Genomic DNA, 16,077 nt, shown 5'->3' on the forward strand with positions numbered 1-16,077 from the left:
CTTTGGCTTATTTCCAGAAAATGTTTCAAGGCACGCTTGGGAATTTTGTCATCACTTATGCATGCAAGGCATGTCGTTAATTCATAATATAATCAAGTTGTCAATTATTCATATTTTTGTCACATAAAAATTATCACAAAAAAATTACCCGTGAAATTCCGCTTTAAATTTAAGGTGACCCGCGGGTATTTATTAGTCTGACAGGTCCCTCTTTAAAACGCGATTTTGAAAGCAAAGCATTTGGCAATTTCTTAGAATTTTTAAAGCCTGACAGGAGAATCCTGAAATAATGTAAAATCTAAAAAATTGTGGCAATCAAGCAAGATTTGTTTGAATTATAAGCGGTTTTCTGAAGCCTTCTTTTTTAATAAAACGTGATTATTTTTAAAATGCCACAGTGAATTTTTTGTTATGACCTTAAAGACGTTGGCAAACTGTTAAACTTCACTCGCAGCAAGTTACGTGAAAATCATAACCGTGGACGACTTGCAAAGAAGCGACTTCTTAATTTTGCTCTAAAAAATGCTCTATTTTTCTGTTCGCCTCAACTGCGGCATAAATATGATAGCTATCTTGACCAAAATTTAATGGTCATCCATTTTAAGGCTGATATCACTTAAAACTTGTGTGTAAAATATTAAAAGATCGAAGTTTTGCATCAAATCTTAGCAATTAATAAAGTTGGACGATTTTATGCCGAAATATTGAGAAAATCAATCAAATGATATAATTAAAAAAATGACGCAGTTCGCGGGAAAAATTATAGACAAATGTATGTGAAATTACTACGTAACTGAACGCTTTCTAACCCAGCTACATCCTTCAAACTTGGTGAATAAAAACTTTTGTCAAGTATCTTTACAATTCACAAGTTGTCCAGAATTCAATTTTTGTAAAAGAGCAGGAGAGCAGTGGGGTGGCACAGTGGTGATAGCGCACGCCTCCCACCAATGTGGTCCGGGTTCGAGTCTGGCCCGGAGTCATACGTAGGTTGAATTTGTTGTTGGTTCTCGTCCTTGCTCCGAGGGTTTTTTTCCGGGTTTTGCGGTTTTCCTCCCTCCACAAAAACCAACACTCCAAATTCTAATTCGACCTGGAATGCGCATACACGTCTTAACGAGCTCCTGAGCTCCTCCGTGTCACGTGGGTAAATAAATTACATTACAAAATTATAATAAATTACATTACATTTTACATACAAACACTGAAATTTCTACCCACTTTGCCCGCTCGTCAAGATGGCGTTGAAAATCGTGATAAGGCCTATTACAATTACAAGCACCTGTCGCCATGCGTGTCATTTGAAAACAACTCCGTAAAATATTTTTTCTTTTTATTTGCTTTAAGAAGCACATATAGATCAGTTTTCAATTAAGTGTCGTAAAACCAAAACCTTATTGGATGGTGAGTTCCTTAGGGAACTCATGTTAAATGAAGACAGCATATTGACCTCATGCTAGATTATTCTGTCTTACTTGGTTGGTGAGTTCTCTTAGCGAACTTATGTTATCTTAGGGCGGCGAACGGACCTCGTGCTGGATTATTCTGCCTTATTTGACTGGTACGTTCATAAGGGAACTTATGTTATATATCTTATATGAGGAGAGCAAATTGCCCTCTTGCTGGATTATTTTGTCTTACTTGGCTGGCGAGTTCCTCAGGGAAATCATGTTATCTAAGAACAGCATTTTGGCCTCGCGCTGGATTATTCTGTATTTCTTGGCAGTGAGTTCCTTAGGGAATTCATGTTATCTTAGGGCGGCTTATTGACCTCGTACTGGATTATTCTGTCTTACTTGGCTGGTAAGTTCATAAGGGTACTCATGTTTATATGAGAAGAGCATATTGACCTCGTGTTGGATTCTTCTGTGTTAACATTCTTGGTTGGTGAGTTCCTTTGGGAACTCATTTTATCTTAGGACAGCATATTGATCTCGTGCTGGATTATTTTTTATTACTTGGCTGGTGAGTTCCTTAAAGAACTCGTGTTATCTGAGGACAAAAAATTGACCTCGTGCTGGATTATTCTGTTTATTTTTGCTGGTGAGTTCCTTTACCCTTACTCAGACCGGGGGGGGGGGGGGCTTTCGAGGCCCGCGCTGACTTTAAACTGTAATAACTTTTTTTAAATTTAACCAAACGCTGCCAAACTATCTGAAATTTCCTAAAATTTATCTGGCAACAATTTGGTGGGATTGAATGATGTGTCAGGAACTTGACATCACCATGGAAACGGCATTTTGACAGGCATGTTTTCCCAAATTTGTAATTTTGCGTGTTTCTGTTAATAAAAATCAACTTAAATGGAATTATTTTTACATTTTTACGGGTTTAAAGCACATTTTTATTCATTTTGAGTACTTTGCAGTGATTTTGGGTGGTTTTCTGGCATTTTGGAAAAAAATTTAAATCCACGATGGCGGATCCAAGATGGTGGCTGTTTTAACATCATGGTGTAATTGTCACGTGATATGACGTCACCATCCCACGTGACGTATACCAAAAGAAAGAGTTTTGGACGTACAATACATCCTGTAAGTTTCATGGTGATTGCTTAAATATTCTAAAAGTTACATAGGGGGGCTTCCCCCCCCCCGGTCTGAGAAGGTCCAAAAAAGCCCTGTCTGAATAGGGTTAAGGAACTCATGTTATTTGAGGACAGCATATTGACCCCGTGCTGGATAATTCCGTCTTAATTGGCTGGTGAGTTCCTTAGTAAACTCATGTTATATGAGGCAGCATATTGACCTCTCAATGCATAATTCTATCTTACTTCGCCAGTGTTTAGTTTGTTAAGGAACTCGTGTTATATGAGGACAGCATATATATTGACCTTCTGCTGGATTTTTCTCTTTTGACCTTGTGCTGGATTATTCTGGGTTGCTTGTCTGGTAAGTTCCTTAGGGTACTCATGTTATCTTAGGACAGCATATTGGCCTCGTGCTGGGTTATTCTGTCTTACTTGGCTGGTGAGCTCCTTAGGGACGTCATGTTATATCAACAAGCGGATATGTAAAAAGAATTGCCTTAATAAAAATGTTCGGGTTGTAGCCAGGCATGTTAAAAATTACGAATAAAAAAAGTTGACACTGGCTAAAAATATTGTTTTTGGACGTTTCGGCCACTACTGTTGCCTTCTTCAGCAAGATAAAAATGCAAATGTTCAACAGCGTCCTGTTAAAATATGTAACGAATGTGTGAAAACTAAATGAACTTTCTGAGTGCAACAAATTAAAAGTCTCTAGAGCATTCTTAATGAGTCTATAAATTCTTAATGCTATTGTAAACGTTTGGTAGCGCTATGTGTTCGTTTAACAAAACCACGATGGTCGATATCATTTGTTTCTTGTTGCCTTCTCGGTTGGCGCAGATTGTGAATACAATTTGCAGGGTAGTTATTAGTGGCGAGGGCTTTCGCTACACGCTTAGTTTCCCGTGATACTTCCTCCTCGCTGGAAGGAATGTTCCTCGCGCGATCCATGAGAGTGCGAGCGACCGAGTGTTTATGCTGGGGATGGTGGTGTGAAATCCAGGTAACGATCGGTGTTGGTAGCTTTCCTGTAGACAGACACGGTGATCGAGCCATCTTCTTGTCTGGTTGTTTTGGTGTCAAGAAAGGCAATGGAACCTTCTGATTCTACCTCGATTGTAAATTTGATGTTGTGAGGGTTGATGGAATTTAGATGTGAGTGGAATTCATCTACGAGTTCCCTTTTTAACTCGGAAAAGAGTTGTAGTGGGCGAAGTGAATTCACTCCTTCCCTCCTTCCCTCCTTCCCTCGATTCCTGTAAACATAGGCACGCAATACGTGCAAGTGTTTCACGGCCTTTAGAGAATTAGACCTGTCCTCTGATAACCTACATTTCTAGTTAAGTTAAATAATATTAACATGCCTAATTACCAGCCGAAATATTGTATTAATGCAAGTTTTCTTGAGATACCGTATTTATTCAGCTTTAAGCCGAGACTCTTAACGTTTAGTTTTTAGAAACAGTTGCTTCGTTGTTACGGAAACTTTATCGTGAAATGGAAACAACATTAGCTCACCGGTAGCGGCATTGCTCAAACTAAGTGTACTGAAATCTTGTGTCATTGTATAAAACAAATTGATTCCATTTTGCCGTGCGTCTGTTCAGTTATAGATCACAGAGGACGTCAAAATATGGTAAGAACATCAGTGACCCACTCGCCTAGCGGCTCGTGGACCACTTTTTTGCTTATATCACATTTTGACGTCATCTGTGATCTATAACTGAACAGACGCACGGCCAAATGGAATCTATTTGTTAAGAAATAGTCCTAAACATTGGGATTATAAAAGTACCCATTGCAAAAGAAATATACCTGATGCAAAAGAAATAAGGATAAAATACATCTAAATTGAACGCTAAAAAATTTGAACGACGTTTCGACCGTTCGACGGTCATTTTCAAGTTAGGTGTTTGAATAAAATTACATGTGTAAATATAGTAAAAGCGCTAAAATATGTACATACAAACAATAGACAAGAAGAATAAAAAGGCTAAAAATGGCTAAAAAATAACTTTCACGTGATGTCCGATAGACGATTCTTTGTGTTCTTCGATGCGCTGGTGCAAGTGTCGACAAGAATAGCCGACGTAATCTGCATCACTCGTGAAAGAACAACATGGAAAGGAGCCACACAACATCGAGAAGAACTTTAAGATTTTAAGGAAGTGCCAAAGCAAGCTTGACTGTTTGATTTTTGAAATGCTTTTTATTAGACTTCTGAAACCGAAACTTAACAAACAGAGTGACTCGCTCCGCGCGAAATTATTTGTTTAGATATTTTTAGGCATTTTAATGTTCTTATTCTCGTCGTCTTATTCGCTTGCTTTACGTTTTTAAATATATCTTTTACAACTATGCATGCCATTCGCACAAAGTTATTTTTTAGCCATTTTTAGCCTTTTTATTCTTATTGTCTATTGTTTGTATGTACATATTTTAGCGCTTTTACTATATTTACACCTAACTTGAAAATGACCGTCGAACGGTCGAAACGTCGTTCAAATTTTTTAGCGTTCAATTTTATTATACAATCAACTTCCAAAAACTTGTTGATTTGAAAATACATCTAATTAGAAAAAAATGGAAGTCTGCGTGGTGAAAAATTTTGCAACTAATGATGTCTCTTGTAATTACGCGAGGGATTTACAACGTAAGAAAACTACCATGAGAAGGTCGGATGCAGCCATGTTAGCATTTTTTGTTTATTTTATCAAAATCAGTTATTGGAGAGAGTTACCAGCACAGCATGCTTACAGAGTAGAGTATTGTTATGTTAACTTGGTGGCTTGGTGTCATAGAAACTCCACCATGGCGCAATTTCTCCCTAAATATGTTTCGTTGCTGCTTGCACCAAATCATCTTACGTTTCTGTAGAAACGTTTATGCATGGGGCCACTACATACGCGCAAAACGACAGCTCCAATTTAACTGGAGGACAGATGGTTTGAGTTATTCTGACTGGCAGAACGACAGTTTGTAGATAGTTATTTAATCTTCCATCGTCCAAAGATAAATATTCATATTCCTGTTGTAATAAAACAACAGTCGTCTTAACTGAAACACATCGCGATTCTGATATTATTAAAGAAAAAAAAAACAACGTTGAGAACGGTAAGCGACATGACTTTTATTAAATTTATTTAAAGTACAAGTACTAAAGTTACCATCCTAAATATTATTGTACGCTTTGTTAAAGAGATATATTTTTGCATTTAAAGTGTTCTAGATACTTTCTATCCAAATTCTTCTTCTTGAAGACTTTCTCTGTAACTACATTTCACTAAAAGACTTTAGAAGCCTACGATTGCATACCATTGTGATTATCAAAAAGAGATCATCACAAGTTGCTTCTTATACGTCCATAGTTATAAATCTCAGAGCTTCGATGTTTATTGTTCCCACACCAAAAGGAACAATTATCACAAGTAGAGTGCATGACCCAGCAATGGGAGCAAGAAAAAGCTACTGTTAAATTCTAGTTTCCATATCGGTGGAACTCTTCTTCCGTGTTATTGTATTAATAGATTTCAGACTCAGGTTTTTACGAATTCGCCGCATAAAAGTGAGGCAAATACATGGATTCACTACGCAATGGCACAGCGAAAACAAAATGGCAAACTGGCCAAATATTCCAAAGCCTAGACTACAGTGAGGGATTGCGCTTGAAAAATAAAGATGAAGAAACTGAAGGACAAGAAAAGGTAACCAGCATGAGGCAAATGCCAAAACGATCACTGTAGACATCTTAAGCAGCTTTTTGTTCCTTTTCTTGTGTCGTTGATTGACGATGGAAGTACGAAAAGGCGCCATTTCATCGTTCCTTAACTTCAGCAAGGTTATAGTTTGTAATAGAGAAACTGCCACTAGTGGCACAATCAAAACAGTAACTAGTAACGCAGTGTAATAACGGGTATGTGTTAACTCGTGATTGAAGGCCGGCTCCCAGTTTGTGATACAAAAAGCTTCTCCATTTCTTGTCTCCAAACTAAAAGTATAGAAATATGGAGAATGAATTGCCATCGCTAAAACCCAAGTAGACAAGATAAGAAGTAGTCGCCTTTTGACAGTGATTCGACGATATCGCCTTGGAAATACTACAGCAACCAACCTATCAGCGGTAATTAGAACCAATGACAGTGTGGACACAGCAATGGTGACATCCGCGACAAAGGCACACATCTTACAGAGGAGCTGTCCAATCGTTCCGTGGACTACAAACGCCGTCGACTTCTTAATTTGAACCACAATTTCACGAGGAAGATGAACTATTGAGAACAATAAATCTGAAGCAGCTATGTTGGCCATTACCAGGTTCATCGTCAGATTTGATTTTAAGGAGGCGTAGATTAACAGGGTATTTCCCACAAGCGAAGCAATGAGAAGGGCGCTGTATATGGTAACATAACTTATCATGATAGCCACAAAATCAATAGGAAGCAAACAGGTGCCATTTTGGGCATTGTGGCTTTGAAACTCTTCTTCATCTAAGTTTGTTGTTGAGCTGTTGTTGGCAAACATCATAATCGAAAACGGAAACCTGTGAAGAAGAAAAAGTTCGACTGATCAGCGAATCCAAGATATGCAAAACTGTGATAAGACCCAAATAAAAACTGTTTTATGTTTTCGTCCAATTAGCATTTTGATAGTTTAGGCTGATACTTAGTTGTATACTTGATTACAAAAAAGTATGCCGCTAAATTTAATTAGACCAATTCAAATATCTCCATCGATTTTGGATAAGATAAGAACAGGAACGACTGTATCAAAAATAATAATAATATTACAATAATAGTGATAATATAAGAAAAGATTAAATCTGCAAATCGATAGCAACGAGATTGAGAGATAATACTGAAACTATTTAAGGCTGTCTTTTTAATATCAAAGTCGTGTAACATTGCACGCACTTCATTTTAAGAATTTATTTGTTTTTACTTTTGCACGGTGTTTTTCCTCGTGCGCTAAGTTTCATGACCAACTAAAAACATAAAAAGTATTTATAATGAATAGTGATGTATGAGGAGAGTGTTAAGCGGTAGATATCGAATTAAAACAAGAACAAACCTTATTCATCAGGCACCTTAGTCTGTCAATACTTCGTTTCTGTATAATTCTAGTTGCCGATAAAAGCCCATTTTACGCTAGATTTTGCATATTTGCATAACAATACAATTAACCAATGTTGTGGCACTCCACCTGTTAAACATTTTAATTTTCTTTGACACCTGGCATGGAGCTATTTAAACAAACAGACCGATTTACACTGAACGGAGAAAAACATCACGTACGTCTTTAGGTTATGTTTGCCATAAACATTGTCAGAGGATCACTTTGTTGTTTATTGGGATCTATTCTTAATTTGTGCGCTACTGTAATCAAGGCACCAATGGAGATCAATATAGCCGAATAGGACTGGGAATTAGGCACAGGAATAAATATTATGCGAACAGAGATCTAGTTAACAATAAATCGCCGCTAAAAATAAGAAGCAAAATACTTCTACAAAGTTAGAAATGACTGATACAATGTATAAAAGAAAGAGACAAATTATATCTTTGATGAGTTCTATTAGAATAAGAATACAGACCTCGCTATAGTTTTTAATACAATGGGCCCGTGTGGTCGGCCTGTGTTAACAACTTCGAGATAGCGTTTGACCTTATCGGATATCGTATATCGAATGTAACGCTACAAGATAACGCAGCTTTTGTTAAACAATCCTCCAACACAGAAGTTGTCAGCTTCGTTTACTAACGTTACTCTTTGGCAAATTTCCTGAAAATGTTTCAAGACACCCTTGGGAATTGTCATCAGTTCTGCATGCAAGGCATGTCGTTAATTCATAATATAGCAAGTTGACAATTATTCATATTTTTGTCACATAAAAGTTATCACAAAAAAATTACCCGTGAAATTTTGCTTTAAATTTAAGGTGGCCCGCGGGTATTTATTAGTCTGACAGGTCCCTTTTTAAAATGTCATTTTGAGAAGCAAAGCATTAAGCGATTTCTTAGAATTTTAAAAGCCTGACAGGAGAATTCTGAAATAATGTTAAATCTTAAAAACTTGTGGTAATCACGCAAGATTTGTTTAAGTTATACGCGGTTTTCTGATTCCTTTTTTTTAATAAAACGTGATTATTTTTTAAATGCCACGGTGAATTTTTTGTAATGACCACAAAGACGTTGCCAAACTGTTAAACTTCACTCACAGCAAGTAACGTGAAAATCGTAACCATAGACTTACAAAATAGCGACTTCTTAATTTTGCTCTAAAAACTGCTCTATTGTTCTGTTCGCCTCAACTGCAGCATAAAATAATTAATATGATAGCTATCTTGACCAAATGACAAATATATCTGATCGATTTTCCAAGAACCTGGCGCCCACCGCCCAAAACAGCCCGGGCTAGTACAAGTCCCTAACCCCTCCCCCCCAGGCTAGGAGGTTGTCACCCCAGGAGCCTAGCTGGCAGCTGCAACACCGGCATGGTGCCTTCTATACAGGGAACCCTGCAAAAACTGGACACCAGCAGATAGCCCAGTGCCTGGGCAAGGTCCCCATACCATGGTTGGCATCAAGCCCCCTCAAGTTAAGGTTGCTGACACGGGTGGTCGGTTGCTAGGGCTTTTGCTCCCGCACCTTCCAAAACTTAAAGTTTTAGGCCATAGACAGAAGTAGAATGCATCGAATGTAACGAATCTTGGCAGGGAAGTAGGCTGATAAATTACCTATTTATTGGTGTTTATTTCATCTCATGTGACTGCTATTGTGACGTCAAATATGGTGTCCAAATTTGGCATCAGAAGAAAATTCAGGAAAGTGATATTAGCGTTTTGCATAGAATTCTATGATTTTTGGTGAAAATCCCATCTTAATCGGATCGTAAAGTTACAGGTAATTAAAGAAATTCAAATTTCCCGTCACATGACCATATATGGTCAAACTTAAGGGGTGATTAAACGCGAAAACAATAAATGTATGCGCAACAGAGAAAAGACAATGCTGCGTAAAATCAAAATCGCAGTTTTTTTAATTTAGCATATGTGGTGCTCTGACGCGTATCTCGTCACGAAATACGTCATTATGACGTGATTCGTCACGAAATACGTCATTATGACGTTATTCGTCACGAAATACGCGTCATAGCCCCAAAAAAACTGCGATTTTGATTTTAGGCACTATTGTCTTTTCTCCGTTGCGAATACATTCATTGTTTTACCGTTTAACTATCCTTAGAGTTTAACCATATATGGTCATGTGACGGGAAATTTGAATTCCTTTAATTACCTTTAACTTTATGTCATTTTATCCGATTGAGATGGGGTTTTCACTGCTAATATTGTTTTTCAGTAACAAAAATATCTGTAACGTTTTGAACACTGCTTTACAGATTTTAAATGTTGTTACTAAAAATAGGTGTCACTTACGTCATCATACTTTTAAGAAAAGCCAAAATACTCTTATTAATATGGTCTAATGTCTTGCTTCATTTAAAATATAAACTTCTTCTCTGTGAGCCAAAAAATAAGTTTAAGAATCTTGCAAGAGAAAAAGCCCTAGCAATTGACCGTCGTGAAAACCTGGCAACCAGGTTTCTTCAAGTTCTCTGAGATATCAGGCACAGAAAGGCTCCAGGAAGCCAAATGTATAGCTGGTGGCCCAAACATGCAGTCACACCCAGGTGTTGGGGGCGCCAGTCTGTAGTGTAGTGGTGGCCCCTCAATATTATATATCTATATATGGAGAAGTAACCGTTGGAACCGTAACTCTAAGAAAGGAGTTAAGGTGAGCAGTTTTTATTGTAATTCAACGGTTATTTTTTCGTTCTTTTAGGCTTTATTTATTTCCCCATACAAATCCTTATAAATATGCAAATCGCTCGAATTACGTAACAATGCAAAGGTCCTCTTCATTGTACCCATCGAGCTTGGGCTACCCGTGGTAAGATGGAGGACAATGTAGTATTCTATCATGCAGGTTTTGGAAAATATTTCTTGTTATTAATGCTCTTGTTTTCATCATAGATTGCTTTTGGTTGTGATGAGGCGATTATAGCACGCGCATTTTTTTTTTTCAATATTATATGTTGGTGTAATGGCAGACATTGATAATATTTTCCGTTCTTGTTTTGTTTATAAGCTTTGTCCAGCTTGGTTAGTGTGCAATGTAAAACAGTGATGAGTGATTTTATTTTCATTTTCATAGCGTCTTGCTTCTTCGAGCGCTTGTTGTTAATAGATTATTGACAATTTTTTCCCAAATAAGAAAATGCAAATTACTATGTCAGAAAACACATTCCCTTGTAACCAAGCTATATTTTGTCATTCAAAATATTCACAGACTACACACGTGCAATCAAAGTTCACAAAAAATTGCTCAAAGGGGCCAGAACCTAGCTAGGCCCAGCTGTCCAAAGTCACACCCTCCCCTCCCTCAGATTTTGACGGCTACCCAAAAGCTGTCAGCTTATTTTGTTTAAATTTTTTTAGCAAAAAAATCGCACGGTGTGAAACCAATGAGCAGCAGTGTTTTACCGGGCTCAAAATCACGAGGCGACGTTAAGGTTAAATTAAGCGGGGAAAAAGCGACGTTTCATTGTCATCTTGTCATATTTTTCAAGTTTGAATGAAACGAAACCCTTTAATTGAAAGTAAAGCATTCCGTTATTTTTAAAATTTTAAATGAATTTATCTTGACTTGAAGCACGAAATTTTCATCTTCAAAAATATCCATTTTGAAGAAGCGCGTCCCTATATAATTCATAACAATCACGCTTTAGCGGAAGCTGGAAATTAACATACGAGAAAAACATCAGGAAGTTAATATTCAAGAAAAATATTGGCTGCGGTCACATCTAGACTGCTAACTATAGTTAAGACGGCGTTAACTATAGTTAGCTATTTCGGTAATTTTAGTCGGTAAAACTGAAATATTAACATTCTCCCTGCTAACCTTGGATATTCGTGGAAAAGATGTATCAATTTTTCCGGCAGATGGGCAAGATAACGTCTTAACTCAAGCAATGGTAACCTGCGGAAAAATAAATCAATACATGCGAATTAACTGCTGGCTTTTTAGTATTTGAGTTCAAGAGGGACAAACTCGAAAAACTACTAAGTCTTGTAAACTGATCCTACCTGTCTTTCTGTGGCACCTACAGCCTGACTGAAACAAAGAGAGAGAGAGCGATTCAAACCACTTGTGGGCGTTGGGTATGTTGCAATGCGCACTTTTTATTGGTTGTTGATGACATAATGAGTAAGGTGATTGGCTGAATTGAAATGGTAACGTGTCCTGTTGCCCTTGCTCTAGCACGAGGATATCCTTGACAATGCTCACTGCGTGTGTCTAGCTCTTCCTCACATTAGGTTCTTTAGATTTTGTGTCATTTAATTATTTTTGGTAACATAATAACACATGTACATAACGTTTACATAAAGTTCCGAATCTAGCGAACCCCGAAAGAAGCACCCCCTCCGAAAATTTTGATAAAAATAGCGATAATGTATTGCTCTCCGAAAGTAGTGAACGCAAGCATAACTTCGCTTTCTGTATAATTATGTGTGTAGCGATTAAAACATAAAGACCGTGTGGGATATGCAAAAGTATGGTCTTTCTGTTGTTTGTTGATATGACGTTTCCAGTGATTGATTGCATCGAATTCTTGACTTCTGCTCTTCTTTAGCTTAGGGTTATGCGAAAACACTTTTAACAGTCTTGACAACGGTTATTGCTTTAACAAGAATTCACAGCCTGTCACGATCTGCAAAAGGTGTTTATATCTAGTCATAGATATGACTAGTATATCTTAGTCATATTCTGCGTTTGTTCTAAGCAATACATAGAGGGTGCTGATTATTTTTATACTTTAAGTTGTGTTTAATGACATTATTAACCAAGCAACTGTTTGGCTGTTATAATTTGTCAGCCAGACATTATGTGTTTCAAGCTGAATGCCTTTTCGTTTTTTTTTTTTTTGTTAAAAATTTAATTTTATTGCAGAGGAAAAGGCTGCGCGAAAACTTTTATTTTAAACAGAAATACTCATCAATCCAGCGCGATACTTGAACCAAAATTCTGTCACAGCCACCCTGAAGCCGATTACAAATAACAATTACTATAAGCCAAAAAATCATTCCTGTTAGCAATATGCAAATCCCGGTACCCTTCTAGAATTGCTGATGGCCGGCACTCCATCTAGAATAGCGGACCATCCTTTTCTTTCTTAGAAGAGCTACACAAAAAGAATAACTAGATGACAATAATTCTTGACAACAATTCTGTTATTAATGCCTTCGACTTTGTTCAAAAGCCCGCTGTCATTTAGCTTGAAATTTTGAGGATTTTGTTAGAAGCCAATATCAAATGATTAGAACGACAAGACAATCTAATTTAGGGCCTGTTTACATTTTTTTATTTTATTTTATTTTATTTTTTTTTAATGCTTTATTGAATAAACAAACATAACATACAATACAAGTGATAAATAAAATAAAAAAATAAAAACTATATACACGAAAGCAAAAAGCAAAAATAAGTACATTCAAATACATTCAAAATGTAAACAATATAACATCGAAATAAACGGAAAAACAAATAAATGCTAGGCGCTATTAAAAAACTACATAGGTAAGTGGCATTAAAATAATTATGACTATAGTTATTACTATATTAGACTAGATTTCGGAGACGTTGGTAGTGGCAAAGAATGCTGGGATAAAGTTTTTCGCGATAAAGCAATGCCATTTGTCATTAAACGGCTTGATAGTTTTGTTCTTAATTGCAATGTATCTTTCCGTCATTATGATTTCTCGAAACTGTAGTTTAAATAGTGAAAAATTCAAGGAATCTTCAACTAAGTTGCATTTGTAGATAAAATACTTTGCCACTAACAAAGCCAAACTAAGTAATTGATGGTGTTTGAATGAGTTAACAGGTCCATATAAAAGAGCGGCGTCAGTTAAGTGAATATTTTCGTTGGTGTTTTTTTGACCACCAATCAAGAAATTCGCTCCAGAATAAGGTTGCGTGAGAACATTTTACAAGCATGTGCTCGGTTGTATGTCTTCCTTTTTTACATAAATGGCATAAATCGTCAGATGCAAGATTTGCTTTTTTAAGTTTGTCTTTCGTATATAGAATATTGTGATTAATCTTAATTTGAAACATTATTAACTTTGTATTCTTAGTTGTAGAAAAAGGCCAATTGTATATTGTTTGCATATCAGAGCCATCCAATCCATAGCTGATGATTCGGTTTTCATTAGTTGGTGGTTGGAATTTATTTTCAATAATTATATTATGCAGAGCAGCGTTGGAAAGATTTTCGTCACTGTCATACCAGCTGTGGTTGCGCGATTGTCCCTGACTTTGGATTGGTGGAATTTTCCATTTACTTTTGATTGCGCTAAGAAGACCGTAATATTTAGTGAAATTTGTCCTTAGGTTAAATCGATTGATGAATTGGTGATACGATAGAAATTTTTTCTCTGGTATCAACTAAGAGGTGTTTAACGTTTTGAACACCTGCCTCGTACCACGACTTGTAAAAAACCGGCTTTGTTGCAATTTTTATGTCCAAGTTGTTCCAAATTGTGACACCGTACGGATCTATTTTGTCTTGATCTGTTTCGAATTTGAATTTTTTTATCATTTCCCAGCAATTGAGAATTTCTGTATAAAAAGAAGGGGTGTTATTTAGTGTAAGTTCATTGGTTTTGCTTTTTGTAATTGCAAGATAGTAGAAACTTGAAACCACCTAAGTGTTCTGTCGAGTAATTTGGGATGATTTTCCACGGCGCGTCAACATTGGTACTAAATCTTCTCACCCACGAAGCTTTCAGAGCTTTATTCATTGAGTCGAACTCTGTCATTTTTAAACCGCCATTGCTTTTGTCTCCGATTAAAGTGTTCTTTTTTATCTTATGTGGTTTGATATCCCATATAAAGTCGAATGTTACCTTATCGACCTTTTTGGAGAAGTTTTCTGTTTACATGATTCCGGAATGACTTTCATTCCGGAACGAGTTCATTCCATCCCCATACATTTCTCTGTATCTGTTTACATGATACCGAGACGAAAGTCAAGTCATTCCGGAATGAGTTCATTTCGGTTTTCATTCCGGAATGAAAGTTTCGTTCTGGAATGACATTTTATTCTGGTATCATGTAAACACAGAACCAATGAAACCGCAACTCGTGAAACCGCATACGGACTCCACAGTTTGAATTCAGAGCGAAAAACGTAATAGCATTTACTGTTTAGCCCAAAGAAGCAGCTCTATGGTCAAACTACTCGTTAAAATTGCAGATACGGGCATTCATGGGCACAAAAACATGTTTGCGCGAAACATGCGCCACCTTGTTTTGATCTCGCGCGATAACCTGCAAGTGAAAATGCCTTTGGCTGAACGGTCGATTCTGTCATGTAAAAGCAGAACGAACTTTATTCCGGAACGAGTTTCGTTCCGGAATGAAAGTCATTCCGGTATCATGTAAAAAGAAGACTCACAAGTAGGAGAAACTAAGTTGTCGCAAGGTTCGCTCTTGGATTATCGTCCACCGTTTCGTTTTAAGGCTCCCGCCAAGTGGAACTGAGCCCGGACCGAGAACGACGATGAACTCTGTGTCCAGATCGATTAAAAATGTTTAGTGAGACGGCTTGTAATTCTGGGATGGAGACTGTTTTATGCAAACCAGGCTTGAGGTCAATTTACACAGTACAACTTTACAACTTAGTTGCATGCGAGTTTTGTTGCGCACGTTGCTGTCGTCATGCAAAATTGGTTGACGCTTCGAGCCTCCCAGGGTTAAACACATATTTAAAAACATATTTTAAAATCCTACAATCGTACTAAGTCAGTTGTAGCTTTGATTTACACGAAACGATTCGTGTCGTCGACATTTTGCATGCTTGTCGCAAACTCGTACCCAGTTGCTATTTATGTGTTTGTTTGTTTGTTTGTTTGTTTTTTTTTTGTTTGTTTGTTTTGTTTTTGTTTTGTTTTTGTTTTGTTTTTGTTTTTTGGGGGGAGGGAGGGGGGAGGGAGGGGGGATTGAGAGAAGATTGGATACAAGTATAAATAAAGGCGTGCGCGGTTCATGGGGCCAACCCATGTCACCCCGCATGCCTCAATCCGCCCTCATAACTAATCTTCTCCCCCCCCCCCCCACCAAAAAGAAAACACGTTAATAGCGACTGTGTACGAGTCTGTGCTAGTCACATGTTATAAAGGCGAACTGTCTAAAATCGTCCATTATGGACTGTCTTGAGACAAGCTGACAACTTAATTTAGCTTCACGAGTGCTCACCATGTTTCCCAAGTGCATCTACACTTTGGGACAATTCAATGTAAGGGAAAGACAAGGACCGTATCTCTGTCATTTAGATATTTCCCCTTTAGTGATTCCCACTTTAGCGATTTCCTCTTTTAGAGATTCCCTATTTTAGAGATTCCCCCTTTTAAAGATCCCCATTTTAGAGATTCCCCCTTTAAGTAATTTCCCCTTTTAGAGATTCCCCATTGCCTGTTTCCTCGAATC

The 16,077-nt window shown here is 37.3% G+C and overlaps 1 protein-coding gene across 3 annotated transcripts; it reads right to left on the reverse strand.

Moving 5' to 3' along the window:
- Positions 1 to 5,721: 5,721 nt before the first annotated feature.
- Positions 5,722 to 12,290, reverse strand: LOC144655672 (neuropeptide Y receptor type 1-like). Of its 3 annotated transcripts, none has more exons than XM_078515969.1 (3): positions 11,673 to 12,290; positions 11,488 to 11,565; positions 5,722 to 7,070 (listed from the first exon to the last, which is right to left on the reverse strand). In XM_078515969.1, the coding sequence occupies exon 3, from the start codon at positions 7,052 to 7,054 to the stop codon at positions 6,002 to 6,004; it is 1,053 nt and encodes a 350-aa protein (XP_078372095.1). In that variant the 5' UTR covers positions 7,055 to 7,070; positions 11,488 to 11,565; positions 11,673 to 12,290; the 3' UTR covers positions 5,722 to 6,001. The 3 variants fall into 3 exon arrangements, with proteins under 3 accessions (XP_078372095.1, XP_078372096.1, XP_078372094.1); XM_078515970.1 differs by lacking the exons at positions 11,488 to 11,565; positions 11,673 to 12,290 and adding an exon at positions 7,598 to 7,636 and having other exon boundaries at positions 5,722 to 6,518; positions 6,642 to 7,070; XM_078515968.1 differs by lacking the exons at positions 11,488 to 11,565; positions 11,673 to 12,290 and adding an exon at positions 7,598 to 7,636.
- Between the last annotated feature and the right edge of the window lie 3,787 nt (positions 12,291 to 16,077).

The sequence above is a fragment of the Oculina patagonica genome, chromosome 5 (genome assembly GCF_052425735.1).
Source record: "Oculina patagonica isolate OP01 chromosome 5, crgOcupat, whole genome shotgun sequence".
NCBI classification, from domain to species: domain Eukaryota; kingdom Metazoa; phylum Cnidaria; class Anthozoa; order Scleractinia; family Oculinidae; genus Oculina; species Oculina patagonica.